The 22946-nt window shown below is 37.8% G+C and overlaps 4 protein-coding genes across 6 annotated transcripts; 1 reads left to right on the forward strand and 3 right to left on the reverse strand.

Moving 5' to 3' along the window:
• The first annotated feature begins 337 nt into the window (after nt 1-337).
• Nucleotides 338-2908, forward strand: LOC111334116 (uncharacterized). The gene is made up of 5 exons (XM_022939805.2): nt 338-1079; nt 1393-1821; nt 1977-2200; nt 2486-2555; nt 2633-2908. The coding sequence occupies exons 1-5, from the start codon at nt 702-704 to the stop codon at nt 2906-2908; spliced, it is 1377 nt and encodes a 458-aa protein (XP_022795540.2). The 5' UTR covers nt 338-701.
• Nucleotides 2388-4503, reverse strand: LOC148728851 (uncharacterized). Of its 2 annotated transcripts, none has more exons than XM_088725411.1 (3): nt 3979-4503; nt 3662-3888; nt 2388-3245 (listed from the first exon to the last, which is right to left on the reverse strand). In XM_088725411.1, the coding sequence occupies exons 1-3, from the start codon at nt 4221-4223 to the stop codon at nt 3052-3054; spliced, it is 666 nt and encodes a 221-aa protein (XP_088581537.1). In that variant the 5' UTR covers nt 4224-4503; the 3' UTR covers nt 2388-3051. The 2 variants fall into 2 exon arrangements, with proteins under 2 accessions (XP_088581537.1, XP_088581538.1); XM_088725412.1 differs by having other exon boundaries at nt 3643-3888.
• A 637-nt stretch (nt 4504-5140) lies between these two features.
• Nucleotides 5141-18622, reverse strand: LOC111334120 (S1 RNA-binding domain-containing protein 1). Of its 2 annotated transcripts, none has more exons than XM_022939809.2 (17): nt 18319-18622; nt 16140-16251; nt 14714-14852; nt 13917-14013; nt 12834-12951; nt 12134-12257; nt 11635-11716; nt 11075-11232; nt 10452-10548; nt 9800-9907; nt 9380-9471; nt 9015-9097; nt 8761-8867; nt 8101-8493; nt 7633-7718; nt 6724-6822; nt 5141-5842 (listed from the first exon to the last, which is right to left on the reverse strand). In XM_022939809.2, the coding sequence occupies exons 1-17, from the start codon at nt 18528-18530 to the stop codon at nt 5541-5543; spliced, it is 2409 nt and encodes an 802-aa protein (XP_022795544.1). In that variant the 5' UTR covers nt 18531-18622; the 3' UTR covers nt 5141-5540. The 2 variants fall into 2 exon arrangements, with proteins under 2 accessions (XP_022795544.1, XP_022795545.1); XM_022939810.2 differs by having other exon boundaries at nt 16140-16268; nt 18319-18455.
• A 1737-nt stretch (nt 18623-20359) lies between these two features.
• LOC111334119 (uncharacterized) lies at nt 20360-21934 on the reverse strand. The gene has a single exon (XM_022939808.2). The coding sequence runs from the start codon at nt 21876-21878 to the stop codon at nt 21294-21296; it is 585 nt and encodes a 194-aa protein (XP_022795543.1). The 5' UTR covers nt 21879-21934; the 3' UTR covers nt 20360-21293.
• Between the last annotated feature and the right edge of the window lie 1012 nt (nt 21935-22946).

Below are 22946 nucleotides of genomic sequence, written 5' to 3' on the forward strand. Positions count from 1 at the left end.
TTACAAGTTGTACTATTTCTGAAAACTGCCGAGTCACATGAAAGAAGTCTCTGGAATATTACAGATTATAGATAATTCTGGAAAAGTCTGGGATTGCGTGACAGATTCAGTAAAAATAATTCGATCCTCGTAACAAAGCCGAGAACGAAAAAACTTGGGAGTTGATGTTGATAACGGAATTAAAGTTTGCTTAATAAGTCGAAGCAAGTGCACGTAAACACTAAATAGAGAAAATATATTTTATGCTTATCAACATTAGGTTAAGATCTTCAAAATCATCATTTCTAAATAACAAACTGGAAAATGTTAAAGTGTATATGACATGAAATTTTTTTTTTTGTTTTCTGCTAGTTCGATATATATAACAAACGGTTCGAAAGTTAAAAATCGTTGAAAATAATTATAAATACATAGTTTTCGTTTAAACTACGCGCTAAGTTGGCTTGAAATTTGTCCCCTCGAACGCGCGGCCAAAAGGTCACGTGAACTTTACCTGTGACGTCAGGTTGTTTGACTCATTAGACCACTTTCATAAATGGCTGCCCGATTACAATTCTTTTGTTTACATATAAATTTGCCTGGGTGGCCTCGTTCTCCCGTACAAAATTCAAAAGAATACATAATCTCAAGCGAGGCCAATCGGGCAAATTTAAGTTTAAACAAAAGAATATTAATCCGGCAGCCATTTATGAAAGTGGTCTATGGTGGAAAAGAATAGGCCAGTACGGAAAGGTGGACGTTATTGTGTGGCTGGGGCGCCCAACAATAGAAGCTGTACGAATACCAGCTACACACCGGGTATTTCGATGCACCAGTTTCCTGTAAATCCAACAGTGAGAGCCCAATGGGTGAAATTCGTGCAGCGGCACCGAGTTGATTTCGGCGAACCTGTTGCCAAACATGCCTCGTTGTGTTCGACTCACTTTGAGCAAAGTTGTTACGAGGGCAGCTTGGCATTTTCGCTGGACGGTATGACGCAGGTAAAACGGAACAAAGTTCTTATCAAGTGCTCTGTTCCAACAAGACATGCAGTTCTACCAGAAGGTCCTGAAGTTCTGACAGATCGCAACAGGCGACAGGTAAGCCTTTTCTCGTGATCTCCGATCATAAACATTAACATGTGTAAGTTTTTCTGATGTGAATAACCTATTCTTTTGGAAGCATTTATGTGTAAAATGTCCGTGTCTAATTGCGGTTTTGCCGTGCTGAAAGCAAACTGAACTGCTAAAACCTATACCTTAGTGAATCATCAATATGTTCACTGGAGTTTTGAGTATTGATTTATACAAGCTTTGTGATCGTTTCGAATCCTACACATAATCTTAGCAAAAGCAAGGGTGTCTTGTGCTCGATATATTTTATCAACCAGGATATTTTATGTTTTTGCTGCAGCTAAGGCGTGATGCCTTTGCAGAGTTTCATGAGTCGGAGGCGAAGAAAAAGAAGGTTGATGAGGCCAGGGAAGAATCAATGAGTAATCTTGTAGATGATCATGATGATGATACAAATGAAGAGAATCCGTTCAACATCGCAACAGATGTGTGCATGAGCCCAATTGATGAAAGTTCTGGCAGCACCAATACCTCAACTGCTACTGTTTCTGTTACCACTCCTTTCACTTCTCCAGTTGCCTTGACCTCCACCAACAATACCTGTACTACGCCAGTCAATACAGCACCATCCCCCAATGTAACACCATTGCAAGGCAGCTCTTGTGTAGATTGTGTATATAAATCCAAATTAAAAAATCAGAAGAAGCAAACTATGCGTCTAAGGAGAATAGTAAAGGAACAGAAAAAGGAGATAAGAGAGCTCAAAAGTGTGAGTGCTAAACAAAACCTATTTATGCTTTCTTGTAGCTTTGTATAATGGCAAAAGAATAGTATCCATATTGAACTTGATTCAAGTGTTCCTAGTGCTACTCACTCTCACTAGTACTGGATAATTTATTCCATCTTGTTTGTTTGTTATTATAGAAAGTAATTGAAACAGCATCTGAAGGAGAAATTGATGTGCAGGAGGAAAGTGGGTCCAAAGATTTATTTATCTGGTCAAGCACTGGGACTGATACAGATATGGCAACAGAGAATGAGGATGGGGACTGGAAGTCACAGGCAGGAGGTTCCACAGAAGCTGAAGGTACTGAGGATGATGAAGAGGAAGAGAATCTCTCAGAAGAAAGCATGGAAAAAGATATCAGGTGAGACTACTATTGTAGCTTTCATTGGAATTATACCACTTGCATAACTGGATTGAGGCACTTAGGGAGTTATGGGAAAGGACAAAAGGAAAATAGCCCTTTTTCCCATCCAGAACTCCTCATGTTCATCAATTCACTCTCATATCCAATCTTCTCTCACCCTCAAAACATATAAGTAGCTACTGGGTATGAGTCTGAGTTTATTGTTTGTTCCACTTCACAATAATTCATTATGTAACTTGAGTATATTATTGAAAGGATTCAGCCATGCCTTTTATTTTGCAGAGTTGATCCAGATACCCCTGAATATGATGATTGTCTCCACAGAGGATGTCTTCTACATGTTTTTTCCATGGTAAAAGCATGTGAAACAAACAAACAAACAAACAAAAAATGCACTAACATAATTAAATAAACTTATTTATTTTACAGAAGCAGAGCAGGCTAAACTACAGATGTCTATCAGTGACGATACCCCAAGCAGCAGTCAACCCACTTCAAGACGACCTTACAATTGTTCAATATGCCAAAAACCATTGTGAAGTCACAAAAGCCGTTGCAAAAAATAAAGTGACCAAACTTTTGTCACAGGAAGGTTTTCTGCGTGGTACAATTTTCCTTTTTACTTCAAATTTTCCATGCCTGCATTGCACTGTACTCATCGACTTACAATATTTGCATTGTACCTACAACAAGTTGAAATTTTAAATTTAGTCAAACTAGTGTGCATGTAGAACCTAAGCTGTTTCTGGTTCACAGTCCATACATTACCAAACAATAGAACAAGAAACAACCACCCATGAAAATCAATTTGAAAATTGTTGTTTACCGAGACAATCAGTGTAGAACAATCATGTCATAGTTTTGATTCTGTGTACTATGCTAGTCTCTGTAATGAGCAGCAGCAAAACCTCTGGTATTTTGTGACTGGTATTTAGTTCTGATATTATGGTAAACACAGGCTGGTAGTGGTCTTCTGTTATCCCAGCCCATGTAGCCACAAAGCCACCTTGTGGTCCATCGGTATGCAACAGCTCTAATGAACCTAGAGTAAAAGCACAATGAAAATTATATAGGAAGGTGTGTAAGAATGCTCTACATTACTACAGGACCGGCTGCCTTTCACCTCCCCATGACACACACATTCAAATAAAAAATATTTATGTTTAGGAATTGATAATGTACTGCAGAGCATTTCTCAAGCTTACATTTTCCGACAAGCTACTTTGCAAGCAATCTTATTAGTTCCTGTTTTATCTTAGGTCAGTGCATCAGATAAAAGTCCAAGTAAATGCAAAATCTAACTTGGTCAACTTTTATAGCTTGAGGTGCCTTAATTTACCTTGATTTATCTGAAGCTTAATGTTTTATGCCCAGCAAAGTGATTATGCTAGTTTACACATTGTATGTTTTTATTTATGTTTTACTAAAAATGTACTGACTCGTTTTCTGACATTCTACCTCGGCGACGGTAAGTCCCACCATCCTGGTTTCTCAACAAGGGAGCCACTTGGAGAAGAACTGCGCGGTTCGTAATTGCATCGTAGTCCTCGTGTTGTGTGATGCATTTTATCCGTTCAATGGAACCATCAAAAACCATCGTTGCGGATGAATTTGTTACCTCTCTGCAACATCGAAACTCCAGGGAACCAACTAACGTTCCGGTATTACATTGCTCGCAGCGACACCTGAAGAAGACAGCAAAAATGAATTGTTGTCTAACAAAGGTTTGCTATAAGTATATATACAAGGAATTTTAAAGGACCAGTTTTACTAACCAGGAGTCTACGTCTACAGTTCTCTCGTATCTAGCCTCCAGAGTTGACGGGGTAAGTCCATCAACATCGGTTTGTTCGCTCGAAACGCCAGTTTCTTCGTCGTTCTCGTCCGCGAGCGGCTCATCTTGATATGGAGCTATCACACCAGTGATAACTCCCCATTCCTCTTCAGAACTGTCGCTTATTCCACAATCCATACTTTCTATAGAGTCAGACGACTCAATACTCTTGGAATCGCTGGACATTTCGAAGCGTGAAACGATAGAATTGAGCGAGTAATCACAGCGTGTTACAAGGAAAACACTGAAAGTTGTTGACCTTGCCAATCATAGGATCAAACAACCTGACGTCACGAGTCCAATTCTCGGCCCAGTCTCCGGGAACCATTTTACACATAAATTTAGCGTGTTTCGGGCGCTAAAAATCGACCAAAAAAATTGTTTCATTCATTTTAAACTCTCAAACCGTTTATTACACACATGGACCTAGCTATCAACGAAAAAAAAAATTTCGTGTCATATACACTTTAAGTTGTGTGAAATTAGCATTATTTAATTGGGGGGTCGACGGGTGGTTTCGTTAACTCATTATAAGACCTCGACCGGCCTTAAAGTGAACCGAGGCACATTCACAGAGTACGAAGTATAGCAATTGGCATTGGTGAGGCAGGAACCGGTCGAATGTTCTTATCACGAGTAGGTCATGCTACACTGCACATAGGGAGAATTTCAAAAGTAAAAATTTTGCAGTCTATTGTATCGTTAATGAAGTTAGTTTCAAGAGCAAGTAGTGCAATAACTAAATAAATGTAATTCGTTGAACTTTGAGGGTTAATATGAGTATTTATATTCTGCATAATGTTTTTCATACAATTCCTGAGGAGTTGACAAGGAGAATTTAGTTTATCAATTATGAGCTTCTTTTGTTGGAGATCACTTCCTTCATTCGCGAGACCTTAAAAAAGTGATCCAGGTGTGATATTGTATGGAGAAATTAAATGCTGTTCACTGGTTAGGGATCAAGGGTTAAACAAGATGTAGCAGTGGTGTATCGTTCCATGTCGAGCGGTAACTAATGTTCTTGTTGGTGTATGGTTTGGTAAGTATTCGCATGCATTCCATTGTTTCAAGCATAAAAGTGGAAGATAATTTTTGAAGACAAGTTCTAGAGAAAATATATTTTAATGATGTCTGCAATATTATTAAGAGGGATTTTCCCTTTTAACAAAACAGATAATTCTTTGTGAGTCTGATTTGATTCGAAAGGGATTTCTGCTTTTTCCTTTTTAATTTTTTTTCTTTTCCTGGTAACACAAGTGTAGAGCTGTCTTAATTTCGAGTTAGTGATGGCTTCAAAGCAGAAAGGAGCAAATTCACTCAGTCACTCAGTGACTCGCAAAGACGAAGATTCCTAATAAGAGACCTCAATTTCAAATAAGTTTAATTGAAACACTCTGTTACCAAGTAATTGTAATGTGGAAGCACTACATTCATAAAGAAGCAAAAACAAGACCTGGGAATGATAAGTTTGTCGCCAATTTTTTTCTGAAAAAAATTCACAAACTAATTTCCCATTGAGATAAGCAACTCTGGATTGAAACTTGAGGAAATTTTCTTCAGAACCAGAGAAAATTGTTGTTTCTCAGTATCGACACTTTTAACAGTGACTTCAACTAGATCTCCTAGGCCTAGTTTTCCTTCGAACTGTCTCATGTCGTTGTTGTGAACCAGGCCATCCAGGCCAACACCGCAGTCTACGAATGCACCAAATGACGTCATATTCATGACGCGACCGCTAAGCTGAGTGCCCGGATGAATGTCTTTAAGCGAGGTGATGTTCTTTTTGAACAAAGGTTTCTGGAAATCTAATCAGGGAAGAAGCAAATACAAATTGTTCATGAGCAGTAAGACTGTATTAAATCGTGTCCCCGAAAAACGTCGGGCTCAAATAAGCACTGCGTTACTCTGTCTCTATCCCCCTTCCCCTTCCTTCGGGTAAATAATTACTACAAAAGACTGCAAGGTATTCTTTTACCGGTATCTTCATCATCCTTAATTAATTTTTTATTTTTATTTTTATGAGGTCCCTGTATTTCTTGAACCCTTCTACTCCTAAAGTTTCATTAGTATTTCTCTTCACTGCCTGCCATAAAATTTTCCTGATGTTATTTTGGAGTATTCAGTATTGGAACAACTAATAATCCCCTAATTTATATTTTATCTTTTTATTTTCATCACTTGTCTCCTTCATGTTGTATTGAAAATGTAAGGATAATGTTTTCCTTACCCATTCAAAGAGTTTACAAGGCAAACTTATTTTCCTTCTCCACTCTTTTCATTTTGCCATTTTAGAGAGTACAAAAATGCTATTCCTTTTTTGTTTTCTTGTTAGTATGTTTATTTGTTTGCTACGTAGCCAATTGGGCTACCTTGCATCGTCAAAATTCCAAATCCTCTTCATGTTACATCTCAACCAGGGGTTTCATTATTGTTTTCTGCAGGAGGGCAACTGGTTTTCACAGGCGGGCAAAACTCTTTGAACTAAACTTCTCTATAAGATAAACTTTCCTCAAGATGGTCAAATCAGGTGGGCAAAGCCGTCCTCACAACCGGTCAATTTGCCCAGTGCCTGGCTCTTAATGAAACCCCTGCTCAACTACATTTTGTATCTTTCTATTACAAAAGGAATATCGTGTCGTCCGAGTTTTCAATTAGGGAGGAGAAGGCTGGGGGTCGTTATACTTACTGACTCTTATGTCGTGATCCGTCGCCTGTCTGAGACCATCCACAATATGCTGTAGTGTTGCAATGCCCACATTGTTCTTGGCCGCCAATTTCTCAATCTCTGCAGAGCGAAACCAAACCAGTAGCAAAGATACTCAGACTCACTCCAATGATTAAATAACTAGGCGGTACAATTTCTAAACCTATAGTTATAGCAACATTATATTGCAATATTTTAAAGGTGAGAATTTAATTGAGTTCCACTGAATAATAATTCGGTTTTCTTGTAGATTATTCAAAACCAAAAAAAAAAAAAAAAAATACAATCAAAATTACAATACAAGCAACGACCACAAAAACCAAACCATACTTTAAAAACCTAAACAGAAATTCAGAAAACGTACCATTGGATCATAGCATTAATGTAAGAGAAGAGAGTGATGGCTGATGGGTAGGCCGAACTTCTAATTTCCTATGTCTAGCCTATGAGCGTCCTGTCTTTGTAAGTTGGGTCCACGTGAGGCCTAGATCCCTTGCTGACGCAACGCCCTTTTTTAAACTGCAGGTTTTGCAGAACAGAGTTTCGACAGACTCGAGAACTCCCCAGATACTGGACTGAGTTGAAGCGAGAGATACTGTGATACGCTCAAGCTAACTATGAAGCAGTATATATTTTGAAAAAAATCAAGGATGTCTTGGCATCATCATTAAGTCTTTAATTAAATCCTTATGTTACCGTGACACGAAAATGCTGTGACTGTCATTTATTTGTAGTTTTCATTCTAAAACGCCGGGACTTCTACTCTTTTGCCTATTTATAACTTAAGCTATTCTAAAAACCAACAGTGGAAGAATATATCGCAAATCATTAAGGAAATTATTATATATATTATCAATTACGGAAGATAGACTTTAGAGGATCCTAACTTACTCTGAGTTTGTAGATATTTTTCAATCGCAGCTTTAACTTCCGGTTTACCAATCTGCTCTGGTAGAACACCCAACTCTTTCATGACGCTATATAGCGAAACAAACAAAGGTTGCAGATCAATAATCTGCTATGGCAATGTCAGTCAAAGATGACCATATTCTTCTCACCGTGACTTTATTGTAACATACAGTTAACTACTCTTGTTCCTGTTTCTGACGTGACGCAAAGCTTGTGTACTTAAAATGTGTGACAAGTGTATACTTATAAGATGAGCAACATGAGGTTTTTTTTTTTCCCTTTCTTCTCAGAAATATATCTTCCTGGAAGAAATAAGTCCGTAACTTTAACTGATTTCATTGGATAGTGATCATCTGTTGTATTATTTTTATCTGCTTGATCTCGCCTAATTTTGATCAATGGAAAGCTAATTCGATGCTATTTCATGCAATTCTGTCACGCGCAGCTTACCTTCTAGCCACTGGATAAGATTCAGGGTGAATCCAAGTCCTATCCAACGGCTCGGGACGAAACTTTTGGCTCCCAACAGTTTTCATCTGTTTCTTCCTCCCTCCCTGTTCTTCGCTGATTGCATGTTTTCTCTTCTTACCATGGGTCTTCGCATTCTCTCCCCCGTCAGGACTTGATATAATAATCGTATCTTGACCACTGGTAGATGGTATTGTACAGTTGCCTTGAGTTGGCGGACTACTGATTATCCTGACAAAACCTACACATTGTTCATACGTTTTTGATCCAATTCCTTTCACTTCCTTTAGCTCCTCACGGTTTACGAAGGCACCATGTTTCTCTCTCCATGCTAAAATAGCCTTCGCTTTCGTTTCATTTAAACCAGCTATGCGCCTTAAGAGAAAAAACAGAGAGTAAGAACACCGTAAGGAGTTCGCATCACGATGGAATCTCATTCATGAACACTGTAAGTCACCGTAACGTTTTAAAAGCTGTAAGATTCTTTAACAATTACTGTTAATTGGACTGCTGCTTTAACCTGAAACTTACCACTCAAGTAAGTCCCAGGTTATAACAGCAATTCAATTAACCTTCCAGGATGTTATCGTAGGTGTAATCTTTTATTTATAGCTACGATTTTTTACACAAATAATAAAATACCTTAACATGGAGACTCCAACCACGTTTAAGTCAATTCCTACAAAGCTGACACAGTCCTCTATCACCCCGTCCAAGGCCTCTCGCAGCATAGTCTCGGGGATGTCATGCTGCAGTAAACCAACAAAAAAAGATAAATAGCGGCCAAAACACCAAGAAAAACAGCAAAAACAAGGACAAAATTAGGCCGAATCAAACCTATTCAAACTGAATTTAAATAAACAGGACTCTAACGTATCTTAGGGGTTTTCCCTTACCTGATACATTCCAACACCTAGATGCTTGGGTTCAACCTTTACTAATTCTGAGAGAGGATCTTGCAATCTCCGCCCAATTGAAACTAGAATATCAAGATAAATAAGTACAATAAAAAAGGAATACAACACGAAAATCATATCTACAAGGCAGCATGTATCAAGCAAATAGATAGTACTTTTTGCGTTACCTGATTGGATAGCCAGATGAGACCAACAGTTTACTAGAGTTCCGTTTAATTATCTTACAAGTTTTGTTCTCGAGATTTTATTTGCCATGGACTATTCTCGATAAACCTTGTTTGGATTCCGAAGCCAAAGACAATTTTGGGCAAAGTTGTGAGAAATTAAGAAGGGGACTTACTTACCAGCACCCCTCAAGGTTGTATCGAGGCTCGGCAGCTCAGCTTCTGCCTCAGGAGAAGCACTATAAACAGAAGCTCCAGCTTCGCTGACGATACTGAAAGATATTATCAGTTATTAGGTAAAACGTAAATACAGTTTGTACCATTCATTTAATTAAATAGAAAATCCTACCTAACACTACGATAGGACGTGGGAATAACTTGGTGAAGGGTTCGATATGTCGTGCTATACTGTTTATAGCCCTAACAGTTACCTAAACCGCTGCATAACGCCGTAAAAGATGAGCTCTCATTAAAAAAATAATAATAACAATAATAATAATAATAATAAAAAAGTTTCGATATAGTAGCATTTTTGTGAACCAGAACTTGGTCACCCTGCAAGCAATATGAAGATTGGTAATATTTGTTCGTGGTTCTTACCAATAAGCGACGTCACGAGGTACAAATTTTCCTTTTTCGATGAGTTTACAAATAAACTGTTCAGCTTCCCGGCATCCAACGCCATTCCCAATGGCCACATAGTCACAGCTGAAAGTGAACACATGTCAATCACAGTGACTGCAATTAGGCTGAAAAGTAAGGTATTGGGCACTTTTCTTAGCCAAACAGCATCTGTTTGTAACCAATCATACCCAAGTAATTCGAGTCTCCTGATCAAGTTGTCATGTGTTCAAGGTCGGAGCCTCTATCCGAAATAATACTCAATAGTCTCGTGATGCATACTAAAAAAAAGCCCGAGGCAAAGATACGAGAAATAAAACTACACAAACCAGTGAGGTGTACTCTTTGTCGCCTTTGCTTAAACCTATCCCTCCCAGATCTCACTGGTAATTTTTCTTACTGTCTACCATAAAAATCCAAAGATGAGTTATAGGTTTGGACAATTTGGAATTAAATCAACTGATAGTTCCTTTAATTATTATTTTCATTCATTCTCGCCACTTGTCTGCTTGATATTGTGAAAGGAAATTCTGTCTTGGTTACTCGTGGGAGTAAGAAGCCTGAGTTAACATGAAATTGTGACGACGCTGGAAACTTTTAAAGACATAAAAAAAAAAAAAAGCTGTATTACCTGTGTCTTAGAACAAGGTCGATCACAGTCTTCTCTGCTCGTCCTCGGTTTTTGTTTTCCCCAAAAGGAAAGATTACACCTGTCCCTAATATCTCTCCTACAGTAAGAAATAATAACGCCATTTCATGTGCGTCACAAATAAACCTGTCACACAAAAGATAAGACGACGATTTGTTTTCTTTTTTTGTACAAAAGGAATAAAAGAAAAACTGTGCTCTGCCGGCTTCACATCGTGACACTCTCCGTCCAGATGCCCAACAATGCGTCGAACCTTAGGGGAGGGAGCTTGGTGGTCAGTCAATATAAGACCGTCCAGCGTAGAATTTTGATTATTCACAGCACTTCTTTGTTTAACAACATTTTGATATTGCGAGGATTGGGACTCCAAGGAAATGGATTCAAAATGTGCATTGTAGATATTGAAAATATATCACATATGATATTGATAAATACTTAGTGTTTTCTCCTCGCTTCTATTTGAAAGAAGAAATTACATCGTTTCGCTTCTACATTTATTTTTTAATTTCTATTTGTCGTATTTCGTTTGTTTTCCATCTTGTTCTTTTGTTTGCTTGATTGTCTGTTTACTTGCTTGTTTGTCGTTATGTTTGTCTGTTATTCACCTGTAGACCCAAGAACCGCTAACTTGCATCCATGGGAGAAGCCTGGGTCTAGACTGATGACATTCTTTCCTCTCAATGGTGGGGTGAGGAGGAGACGATACAAGTTCATCACAAATACGTTGACGCTCTCCTTTTCAGCCTGTTTCGTTAATGACACTCTTCAAAGGAAATATTAATAATAATAATAGTACAATCAACTTTAAATCAAACATTCAAATTATTAAATACCGCATCTTTAAAGTGGGAAATACCACATTAAGCCAAGGATAATTCACAGTGTAAATAAATAGACTTCCCGAAGCATGGAACATGGGACCTAAACACAGTTACTTTTCATGTAGCTTTATAATACCCCTAATTGAGTGTGGCAATAGTTTCTGAACCAATCAGGGAACGAAACAAACAGAACAAACGCTATCATGAATTAAATTCGACAATCAAATGCAAATTTCTTTAAACTTCACCAGAATGAAATCTTTAGCACTAACGAGCTACCTCGTGTATCAAGAATCTTAATCGTTACACCAAACGTATGCAGGCACTATGCTTTGTAGCATCACCTGGTTCTTCTAATGATCTTTGGTTCAATGAGTCTTTTGTAAGCATCAAGCACTGCACTCTTGCATAATCTTTTTATCTGTGCTAAATCAATCATTAAAATAGTTAGCAAATTGTCAAATAAAATAATAATATTAATGGTTTATCAAATACATTACATGAAGGACATTTTATTGAAATTATGTACATCCTTACAATTGATACAAAATCAAACAACTTTAAAATGATAACAGCTCCAAAATGAAATTAATAGGTAAAATGTATAGTGCGTATGACGTATAAAGACTTATTTAAATACATTTTTCGAAAATTAGAGTGTCACTGTAAAGCTTCTTTTGAACATCTTCTACGACTGGATGAAATAGACTGTTATAATAATAATAATAATAACAATAATAATAATAATAATAATAATAATAACAACAACAACAATGAGAATAATAATAGCATTATGTCTAATTTAGGATTTTCAAGCCATGTCACAAAATTAATATACTGCACCAGATGCATTGGAGGGCACCCATTTTTCCAGAAGAGGAGTATGAAAGTCAAATTCGGCATTTTTAGGAATCTCACGCCTCACGGTGAGATTCTTGTTCTGTTCACCTCTATTTAAAGCAAGCACCTATAGAAAGAGGTGGTACATAACGTGAGTTAAGTTTCGCTTAGGATGGACTCGGAGTCAATCGGAAAAGCACGGCGATACGATATGGTGAGATTTTTAATACCGCTAACGCCTCTGTCGCCTACTGTAACATCCAATGGAAACTGTATTTTTTGAGTTGTAAGCAAAGACTGTACTCGGAGAGCCGCTATTGTGATTGGTTCGTTCTTTCGCATCTGCTTAGGACTTCGAAAATCCAGTTTCCCCTGGGTCATATACAGTCTTCGAAAACGCCGACTCAAACTCCATCGCCAGGGAATGCCAAATTGTGCTGTGCTGACTATGCAAAGTTGCTATATCGTACTAAAGGAAAAATTATTTTCTTCCATTGAAAAGTATAAAACTCCATAAGAAAAAGCAGGTGCCATTGTCAGAAAGGTGATGAAAGAAGAAGGGGCAAGGTAAGATCTTTATCCACCGTTTCAATTGTTTGAAAATACCATCCATACATCAAAATTTAGATCTTTCTAAAAGAAATAAAGATCAGTTACAATACTGTTTGTTGAATACTAAAAATGAAAAGAGAAAACTTATTACTTGATGTGCCTTAAGCGAAGTCACTGGCCTATGAAAACCATCATACTTTTTGTATTTTGCTCTCTCTTTGCCTAAAGGACGCAGGCTCGCTACCACACGAACTGGATTTCTCTTCAACCTGTAAAACATGATCAAAACAAGTCATCCAAGAGCAATCAAGAGCCAATTCTTTTGCCTTTTTTTTTTGTTTTGTTTTATATTTGTTTTTATTTCTAATGTCAAACTAAACATTATTCACATGAGTTATTTACAAAAAAGTATTTTCCAACTGAGTTCTTTAGCCCGCCAAAGTGTAAGTCAGTTATAACATGTCAACATGAGTGACTCCCAAAGGGTTTCTTACGGCAAAAACATCGCAACCCTCACGTTAACATCTCCTGATTTCAGTTGCACGTGGAGATATTTGGTATCTCTCTGCGTTTAAAACTAGAATGTGAATGGGGGAAGATAAAAAGGAGAAGAGTCCATATATGAAAGTAAAAAAGAAGCTTGGCTGTCGGCACAGAAAGTAAAGACATTCGACGCAGAGTTGCGAAAGAATCTCACCGAAACGAATAGAAGCTTGAGCTTAAGCCTCTTTTAAGTGAAAAAAAAAGGGTTAAAATCGAGTTAAAATCAAAATTGCTGTTCAGCAGAATTGAACTAAAAGTCTGTCAGGGGTAAGGGGAATTATCTACAACATATGTTTTCGCTGAGAGTCTTTTTCCTTTTGTTTTGCTCACTTGGGAGGTTTGCTAAGCACTAAAGAAGCTAGAGTCGTTCTCGGCTATCGCCTCGAGTGAATCTTACGCTTCTTTCATGTTTGGCAACCTTCCGCATGCATCTAAAGCTTTATAATGTACACTAAGGTGTTTATCATGTGCTAATTAATTTGAGTTCCTACTAGCTCACTGTGATATTTCTCTCCGTTCTTATTGGCAAATGTGTTCAGCCTGGAGTTGGTGCAGCTTAAATAACAAAAACGTCAGAAGAAAAAAAAAAGAAAAAAAAAGAAAAGAAAAGAAAGAAAGAGCCTAATCACAGCTTGATATACTTGACGTCAACTTATGACCAAAAAAATATAAAATGAATTGTAAGACTTACAATGACTTGATGGAGTTTAAAGTTGCACTGTCTTTGGAGATGACATCTGCTAGAATATATTGAAGGCCAAGGGATACCTCATTGACAGTTCTGATTCCTGCAAATACGTTGTTTCCAGAGACCAATCATTAAATCCAAATGATGACCCAATGACTTGAGTATTTCTGAGCCACTAATCTGGCACTAGATAATCATTCTCAATTTTCATTCCCAATTTTCATTCCCAATAAGCTAAAACAAAAAAACAAACATCATGAGGGAAAACTTGATTGGTCAACTCAAAATACAAGAAGATAAGATGGAATTAGGGCCCCACAAGTCACAGATGGAAAAGGCAGGTTCAGGAATCAAATTTGGTATGAACTAAATGAAGGAGAGCCTGAAGGACTTCACACTCTCCCTAATCACTTCCTCAAATCATTGCTCCCTGCATATAACCATAGTCGTGTCCAGTAATATTGATTGTATTAATAGTTGTGGGAATTTAGCAGTGAATTTTCCACAAGGTGGCTCTTCTTTCCACTGTTTCTAGGCTGAATTGAAATTTGCAATCACTATGTTTGTTTCTATGGAAGGAGAAAACCTAGTAAAAGTACAAAAAGAAACATAACAAACTGATCAACCCACAATTGACCCAAGGCCCTGGAATTGAACTTGGGCAACAGAGGTAAGAGGTAAGCACTCTCACCACTGCTGCATCCCTGCTCTCCGTCTTAGGTAGAGTTGGCATCAGGTCAATGTATGAACTGTAAATACAATAGTAGACAAAGCAAATAAAGGAAATGGTTTCTCTGTACCTTTCACACCTGGTTTAACCAGTTTGTCAAGATGAACAGCTGTAGGATCCTTCAGCAAGAGCTCTGCAGGTTCACCAAGGCCTAACTGGCGTGATCTCTCGGCATATGTTCCTTTGTGACCTGGCTTAAATGGGGCGTACTAACCAATTTGAGGAAAAAAAGATAAAAAACCATAATTTTAAATTTTTTTTCTGAAGCATCGAAATTGGCCAAAAAATTAAGTACTCAAATCTGATTGGCTGATGGTGCAGTAAAAACAGGTCCAGCTTTAAACAGTACAGACCACATTCCAGAATTATTTCTGTTTAACCCATGGAAGAGCAGAGGAAAAAAGCAAATCAACATAAAAAAGAAATTCACTACCAATCTAGTTTGGTTGATATGGAAGAAACTGTACCCTTCACCTTACAGCCCTCACCCTTCAGGTTCAGACCATCAAGACCATACTCAAGACCTTGGGAACAGTTTTGTTCTGATATGGACCTCCCACTCAGTAAATAACATATACGCACTGTGACATGCAAAAGTCTGTGCCTAACAAATGGTCGGCCCTCCCCTGATTGTGATTGTTAGATGCAGAATCTAAGAAGAACCCAGACAATGAAAAATGGATAATACTCAGATGATCTCATAAATATACAAAATTAAAAGTAACAATAAGTTTAAAGTTAAAATAATATTCTCAATCCTGTGTTATGGCAAAGCACTCGGTATAAAACAATGTACCATATGATAGGTCAATGGAACACCTTGTTTCGGTTTACTTTAGATCAACAACTGTAGCATGTCATCTACTAATTCATCCCACGCCCAGTATAAGAAAATTTCAAGCAAATGGATAGTCTTCAATGTGTTTATATATTCAGTGGTCTCTGTCCCTTCTCTCTTCACCATTAAAATCCCAGAAGTAATCAGCACATGAATTCCCCCTAGAACATCCATTCATTATCCAGCAAACAAGTATATTATGATAATAATCAAACTTATCAGAAAGTTTTTATCTTGATCTAACACAAATTAGTCCCACACCCAGTATAAGAAAATTTCAAGCCAATGGATAGTCTTCAATCCATTCATTATCCAGCAAACAAGTATAATGATAATAATCTAACTTATCAGGAAGTTTTTATCTTGATCTAACACAAAAATCTTGTGACTACCAGTAATATACCACGGAAATGCTAAGCAGGTAGAGGCGAGAATAAACTGTCAGATCTTGAGAGTTTAAGGGTTAACAAAGTGAATGATGTGCAGCAGAGCAAACAAAAGTAGGTAATGATTATTGATTGATTCAAAGGGAAACACTGACGAGAAAATCTATATGCCAAAATGCACATAAAAATCAAGTGCAAACTTTCGCCACAACACAAAAATGCTAGCTGGTTCATTCCATGCTTTTTATCATTTTTATGTCAATTCTTATTACCACTTCTTCCACTTCTTCCATGGTAACAGCATTGTCAAGAGACCTCTTGATGTCTGGTGTAAGCTTCTTACCGATCTTCTTCGTAACTAACTTGGCACGTTCTCTGATGGATCTGCAAATTATATCAATCTAGTCTCTTGGTGATGTGATTACAAACTTGTGCAAGAAGATGTACAGCTGACTGAGCCAAAAGCAATTACAGAAATTGATGGATTGACATCCAAGGTCTACATTTAGATCATACTTTTTTAGCAGTACCATATCCCCACGTTCAGGTCACGAGAATATAGGACATGATCACCACAACAAGAGAAGCTCTGGATTGTTCAAAGTATTCAGGAGCCAGCGAGCCAGTGAGTCAACATGCGAGCCATATGTTAGTTCCCAGTCCATTTTCCTTACTTTGGCTTTCGAGGTTTCTCAATCCTCACTCTTCCTCCTTTGTCATTTTGTTATCTGCCTTCATCCTTTTCATCTTTTGTTGAGGTAAGTTATTGTTTTGTTTTGCTTTCATTAAATTTTGATATTTGATGTTTTATTTGTGAGTGTAGTTGCAAATGATTGAAAATTAACCCATATCGTCTACATGCTAATACAGATTCATGGCGAATTGACGTCTACAAGGCTTCCTGGAGGCCAATATTATAAGCAGGGATTAACATTACATTCTGACCCACTTGGTTCAAGAAATCTATGTTTTTATCGTTGTCTGGCAAAATTTGTGCATGTAAAAGAGGAAGACATCGTCGAAATGGTCCAAAGGCATTTGTTGTGTAATCAAATCATAACATGTGCCAACGAGGTGAGATTTTTATCTTAAAACTCTCGGAGATTTGAACAAACCACTGATTAACTTTATTTGAATGCTGAGAACACAGGTGGCCCAAGCTCTGTCACAGGCTCTTTCACAGTGAATGTTTAAAGAGTTTGTATAGTGGTTTAATTGGACTTGCTTTTGAGCTCCATAAATGAAAGTTGTGTGAAATAATCAAAGAAATAAAGTCTTACCTTCATAGAGAGTTGTCTGTGTTGTTCTCCTCGCGATTTGAAGCTGTTTTGATGTGTTTTATCTTGACGCCCTAAATCACCGTGCACAAAATGCAGGAAGGTTGGAAACTTCTGTTGACACATGCTCGCCAAACTCGCCTCGAGTCAAAACTTGGCAGCACGAAAGCCAATTGGTTGCCCTTTTAGTTCACCAAAAAAAATCCCACAAAAAATGGTTTGTCAAGCAACCAATCTAGCGATAATTTCAAATTAATGGCTGTTCTGAATTCTTCTAATGCGTGGAAGGAACTTCTTGTGCAGCTGAGAGACTGTTAATGTGCGGTCAACCTGGACCCTAGTCAAATCTCTCTCAACGGGTCCTCCCCATATTCTTCTACGGGGAGGACCCGTATACTCATTGACTTGACTAGATCGTCGATACTGTCCATCTTCACTGTTTTCAATGGATTTTTACAAATATCCTCTTACCTGGGGTACCTTAGTATATGTGAAGAGTTGGTGTTAGATTTCGGCAAGCATGTGTCAACAGAAGTTTTCAACCTTCCCGTATTTTGTGCACGGTGATTTAGGGCGTCAAGCTAAAACACATCAAAACAGCCTCAAATCGCAAGGAGAACAACACAGACTACTCTCCATGAAGGTAAGACTTTATTTCTTTCATTATTTCACACAACTTTACATTTACGGAGCTCAAAAGCAAGTCCAACGAAACCACTATACAAACTCTTTAACTATTCACTGTAAAAGAGCCTGTGACAGAGCTTGGGCCACCTGTACTGAGAAGTCTTTGAAATGTAACTTGAAATGAAAATTTTACAAAAAAATTGAGTTGTTGACCCGCATGGCTCGCATGGCCTGCTGGCTCGGATATTGTACATACTCAAACTATTCTCCTAGTTGTCAGCATCTTAGGAAATGTATCAAAAACAGTATGGAGAATATTTATACTGACGTTTGGGTGTAAAGAGTCAATAAACTTGCGCCATACCATGCCCGCATCAAAAATCCCCCTACACTTCACAAACCCAGCCCTTACAGTCCCCCCTCCTCCTGCTTCCCTTGAAAACGCCCCTTGCCCCACGTGGAATTACGCAAGGCTGTTGTGTGACTCCTCGCGTATACTGAGGCCAAAACAAACGGCAGAAAAAGCCTAATTAAGATATTCACTTACTTAAAATGTTCATACTGCTCCTTTATTTGCCTGAGTTTGGAAGGATCCAGTCCTCCAGTTTCTTCCTTGCGATATCGAGCTATGAATGGTACGGTGTTGTCTTGATCGAGTAAACAAATTACCCTTCCCATGGTCGTCGCATCCAGCTGCAGGTTCTCTGCTAACACTGAAGCAGCTTTTGTTGATTTAGAGAGACTTTCATCGGCCATCATGGATGCTTACTTGTCTTTACCCTTTGTATTTTCTCTCCGCTCCTTCTTTGCTCCCTTCAATTTTTCCGCCATTTTCAGCGGTTGAACATTTGGCTCAGAAAACAAAATTTTTCGCCTTGTAAGACCACATGTTCTGTCTTCCTTACACTGGCTGTTGTTTAACACAGTTTTGTCTTGCTTCGTTTTGTTTTCTTTAGTTGTTTTCGAACCCAAAAGATAAAAAAAAAATAAAAAAAATAAAAAATAACAAACAAGATATACGGAAGAATGCCACATCAAATAAAGTTCAAAAGAAACGCAGGGAACTTATAGTATTTTATTACATTTGATTTTTTCAATAACATGATCCTGGTAGCAGTTCTAATACATCAAAAGAAGCAAATGATAATAACAAAGGATAGACAGCTAAGGCCAACGTTTTAAAAAGCTGTTACCAACTTAATGCTTCACTTATGGCATGGTATGTTGCTTTTCCATCTCTCGCTAATGTACTACAAGGACGTCAAAGTTGTCTCAACACCGCAGGACGGGTGTCGTTGCTACGGTTGATAGTCTCTTTGTTACGGTTTATAGTCTCTTTGTTATGATTGGTTTCACGGGGAAAACAGCAGGACTTATATGGCGATTATGTCCTTTACTATCGCACTATTTTGCGTTTTACCACTGCAGCCATGTATCACCAGCTTACACAAGATGGTGACACTAAGAATGTGTTAAGCGTTTTAGTTTTGTAAGTTACACCTTTCCCCACTATCATTAAACTCCATCGTTTATCTAAAGATGACTACTTACGAAAATGAAAGGTTCGCCTTGTGATGTCAGAGCCTAAGTGATTGTCAATCTTTAGTCCATCTGATAATCTTTACCCTTTTATATCAGAGATTTAATTGAGGTCAGTTTCGATGTTCAATCAGATTCGATCATGCCATTCACTAAATAAAGTGTAAAATAGCCGTTGATTTTCAAAAATATCTTTATGATCATAACAATACAAAGATTTTGTTTTGAAGCATGCAACTAAATAGTAAACGTACCTGACTGGCCAAGACTGAAAATCCTTAACAGAGCTAAAAATGAAAGGGAAAAAAAATAAATAAAAGGAAAATTATTTATCCAGGCTGATGGCCTTAGTTTAAATTCAACTTCATCTCTAGCACGGTTATTAAATGGCGTAATCAGGGTGAATGATTAATTTTGATGTTTCTATATTCTAAATTGGGGTTCCAACTTGCAATGAGATCAGATACAATGAAATATATGAAGTTCATATATTTTGAACTGCGGTATTAGATACGTATGATGCACGATCCTCGCAGTAGATAGCGCTATTTAAACAATAGCGAAAATCAGACCTGAATTAAAAATCAGGCTTGTTAGCTCAATTGGTAGAGCCCTGCACTAGTATCGCAGAGGTCAGTGGTTCGAATCCCGTACAGGCCTGATTTTTTTCAGGTCTGATTTTCGCTATTGCTTAAATAGCGCTATCTACTGCGAGAATCGTCCATCATACGTTGCAATGAGATGTTATTGAAAGGATCCTCATTGCTGAAGTTTTGTGGCCAGGGAGCATCGAGGAAGTGTTTCATTGAAGTAAACATCTATTTCTGTTATTTCTTACATCATTCTTAAGTTCCTTTAGCCGAGAATCAAATAATTTTTTGTCGTCAGGCATACCGAACCCAAGTAAGCCTTAACAGCGGAGATCAGTTCCTTTGAAAACTACAATCATGGAAAGTCGAGATCTACAAGGTTACTAACTAGCCTCATAGTTAATAGAGGGGACTATGCTCGCCTCAAATTGTTAAAAAAGTTTATTTAGTTAAACGGGGTATAAAACATTTTTAAAAGGTGTGAAGGTTTTCCTAGAACACACTTAAATGTATATGTATATGTATATGTATATGTATATGTATAAATGTATATTCTTATATGAGGGAAGAAAGGAGAAGTGGAGGGCTGAGCTGGGGTCGGGGTCCTTTAAATAGGTGCATCTGTTTCCTCCGACCGAAAGAATTTTGAACAGAAAACTTGCTTCTCAAACATCAAACTACAGGACCTTTTTTGTGAGAATTTTTCTATTTCCCATTATTAGAGATAAACTGCACATTTTAACGTAATCCAGGCTGAATTTGAGTTGATTTTGTAGAATTTCAGTTGAGGATGGCCGCCTTCGAATTTGTAATTCGAAGATCAACTAAGATGATACGAAGTTGAGAGTTTAGCAAACTCATTTCATTGTCTAACAAGCTTAAGCATAGGATAAAATGATTTATAAATTGTAATACAGTGCCCATGAAAGTAATCTCAATGTGGCACATATGCGAAAGTCTCAAATCGGCGGAGCAGGTGAACTGCGGTATAAAACTGATAAATAAAATACATAAACATCAAAATGTTCTTAGCAATAATGAAACAAAGGCACAAGGCCCGGACATATCATACAATATGAATATCGTAAATCCACCTCCGTTGTTTTTCTGTTGGTTAGTTTATATCATTCATTCAATTTTTTTTCGCTCTTTCCCCCAGTCTCCGGTAAACTTGAGACTGTGACATTGGTTATCGTTAACAAAATGAAATATATCGAACTGGAAAAACAATCTTACAAACTATTGGAACATCAAAGTATAAAAATAAAAAAAAATAAAAAGACATATCTATATATATGCTAAAAATTTACATCTATTCTCCGAATTAAGAAAGACACAAGGGTGAAGTCAAGGCACTGTCTCTTGAATTGCAAATCACCCATGACCAATATAATCAGTATTTTCTTGAGCTCTTCTCAAACTCCTTTACCATATCACTCAGTTTGTACATAGCTTCATAAATGCCCTCACCAGTTGTAGCGCATGCCTCTTGCACGTGCCACGGGTTTGCTTTGTGTTGCACCAGAGCCAACTGCTGAGCCAAATCGTGCGACCTTAGCGCTCGTGGGAGATCCTGCTTGTTAGCAATGACAACCACAGGTACGCCCTCCATCTCTGGACTGTCGAGAACTCCGAAGAGCTCTCGCCTGGCCTCAAGGATTCTTTCCAGATCGGAGCTATCCACGACATAAATCAACCCCTGGGTGTTCTGGAAATAGTGGCGCCAAAGTGGTCGGAGCTTCTCTTGGCCACCAAAATCCCAGACCGTAAATTTAAGCCCCTTGCAGGGTGAAACACTTTCTACGTTAAATCCAATAGTAGGAATCGTTGTCACCGTCTCGTTCAACTTGAGTTTGTATAAAACGGTGGTCTTTCCTGCTGCATCCAATCCAACCATGAGAACACGAGCCTCGCGATTGGAGAAAGAATGGTAGAGCTCACCCATTCGACTAAAAAATTGAGAAAGTGTGATTCCCATAGCTTCTCTGTAAGTTTCTTTTTTTTCTCAGCTTCTGTTTGGCGATACTGGAATACACAACTGAAATACAGCGCTTTTATTCCATTTTTCATGGCGTGCTGTAACTGAAAACCCAACTTCTGAATACTCAGTCTGTGCCAACATGGCACATTTTGACAGCTCAGAGAGCTGAAAATAGACCCAATGCTGAAAGCTTTCCCTCTGAGCCTCGTTTTCAAACATTGTTGCCCAGTCACCGCGCGGACAAGGTCTTTTTCAATGTAGTGGCCAAATATTGAGAGAGAACTAGCAAGAATAACCTGAAAAAGTCATAAAGGCGATGGAATCGATCCGTAACGCTTCGGGAAAAGCTGAAAGAGTATTCAGGCTCCTTTGTAGACCTCATTAGACGATATGAAGGCGAAAAATTGGGAATTGTTTTGGTTTCACAGGAGCTGTAATGGTATAATTTATAGTGCGATCGAAACTTTATCGTTACGGTTAATTTTTAAGAATTTTAATTGATTGAGGGTCCTCTAACCGCTGTGCTTGATAGAGCTCCTTGTTGTTCGTTTCTTTAGTTTAATTTAACAAAGAGATTTGGAAACGATAAAGGGCGGCCGCGTTAAGTCAGCCGCGATCTTTTACAAGGATCAAGCGCGCTGCTACTTTATTTGACTTTAAATTTGAAACATTGCTTTTAATGCCTCTTTAAATGATTCGATGCAAAAATCGATAGCTCTCATCGATTTTAAAGATTAGGCGTTTGAATCAGATCATTGTTGCCTGGGGTGTTTTACTCTGTATTAAGCAGTCCTAGAAGATAAACATTTATCTCTGTAGGAACATCATAATTATATTTAACTTATGCCCAGTCTCTCAATGTTCAAACTAGTCTTCCGGTTCTGAAGCAGTTCTGTAGCTAAACATCACTCAATCAAAGATACGAAAGAGACTTGTACATAAATGTATATATATATATATTTTATTTATTTATTTTTTTCATTGTATTTCATACATTGACCCTTTACACTCTAACATCAAGAGAGTATGCATGTTCTCCATAATTATTGTTCCCTTTACATTTTG

The sequence above is a fragment of the Stylophora pistillata genome, chromosome 6 (assembly GCF_964205215.1).
Source record: "Stylophora pistillata chromosome 6, jaStyPist1.2, whole genome shotgun sequence".
Classification (NCBI taxonomy): Eukaryota; Metazoa; Cnidaria; class Anthozoa; order Scleractinia; family Pocilloporidae; genus Stylophora; species Stylophora pistillata.

Bases quoted from the DNA above. Each gene is read 5' to 3' on its own strand.
- LOC111334116 (XM_022939805.2), top strand. From the start codon at position 702: ATGGTGGAAAAGAATAGGCCAGTACGGAAAGGTGGACGTTATTGTGTG. The intron at 1,080-1,392 runs GTAAGCCTTTTC...TTTTTGCTGCAG, and splicing joins CAGATCGCAACAGGCGACAG to CTAAGGCGTGATGCCTTTGC. The intron at 2,201-2,485 runs GTGAGACTACTA...TTTATTTTGCAG, and splicing joins AGCATGGAAAAAGATATCAG to AGTTGATCCAGATACCCCTG.
- LOC148728851 (XM_088725411.1), bottom strand. From the start codon at position 4,223: ATGTCCAGCGATTCCAAGAGTATTGAGTCGTCTGACTCTATAGAAAGT. The intron at 3,889-3,978 runs GTTAGTAAAACT...TGTCTTCTTCAG, and splicing joins ACTGTAGACGTAGACTCCTG to GTGTCGCTGCGAGCAATGTA. The intron at 3,246-3,661 runs GTAGAATGTCAG...CTTTTACTCTAG, and splicing joins TGGGACTTACCGTCGCCGAG to GTTCATTAGAGCTGTTGCAT.
- LOC111334120 (XM_022939809.2), bottom strand. From the start codon at position 18,530: ATGATGGCCGATGAAAGTCTCTCTAAATCAACAAAAGCTGCTTCAGTG. The intron at 16,252-18,318 runs GTAAGTGAATAT...TATAATTTGCAG, and splicing joins GAGCAGTATGAACATTTTAA to ATCCATCAGAGAACGTGCCA. The intron at 12,258-12,833 runs GTAATAAGTTTT...CTCTTTCTATAG, and splicing joins CTTCGCTTAAGGCACATCAA to GTGCTTGCTTTAAATAGAGG.
- LOC111334119 (XM_022939808.2), bottom strand. From the start codon at position 21,878: ATGGGAATCACACTTTCTCAATTTTTTAGTCGAATGGGTGAGCTCTAC.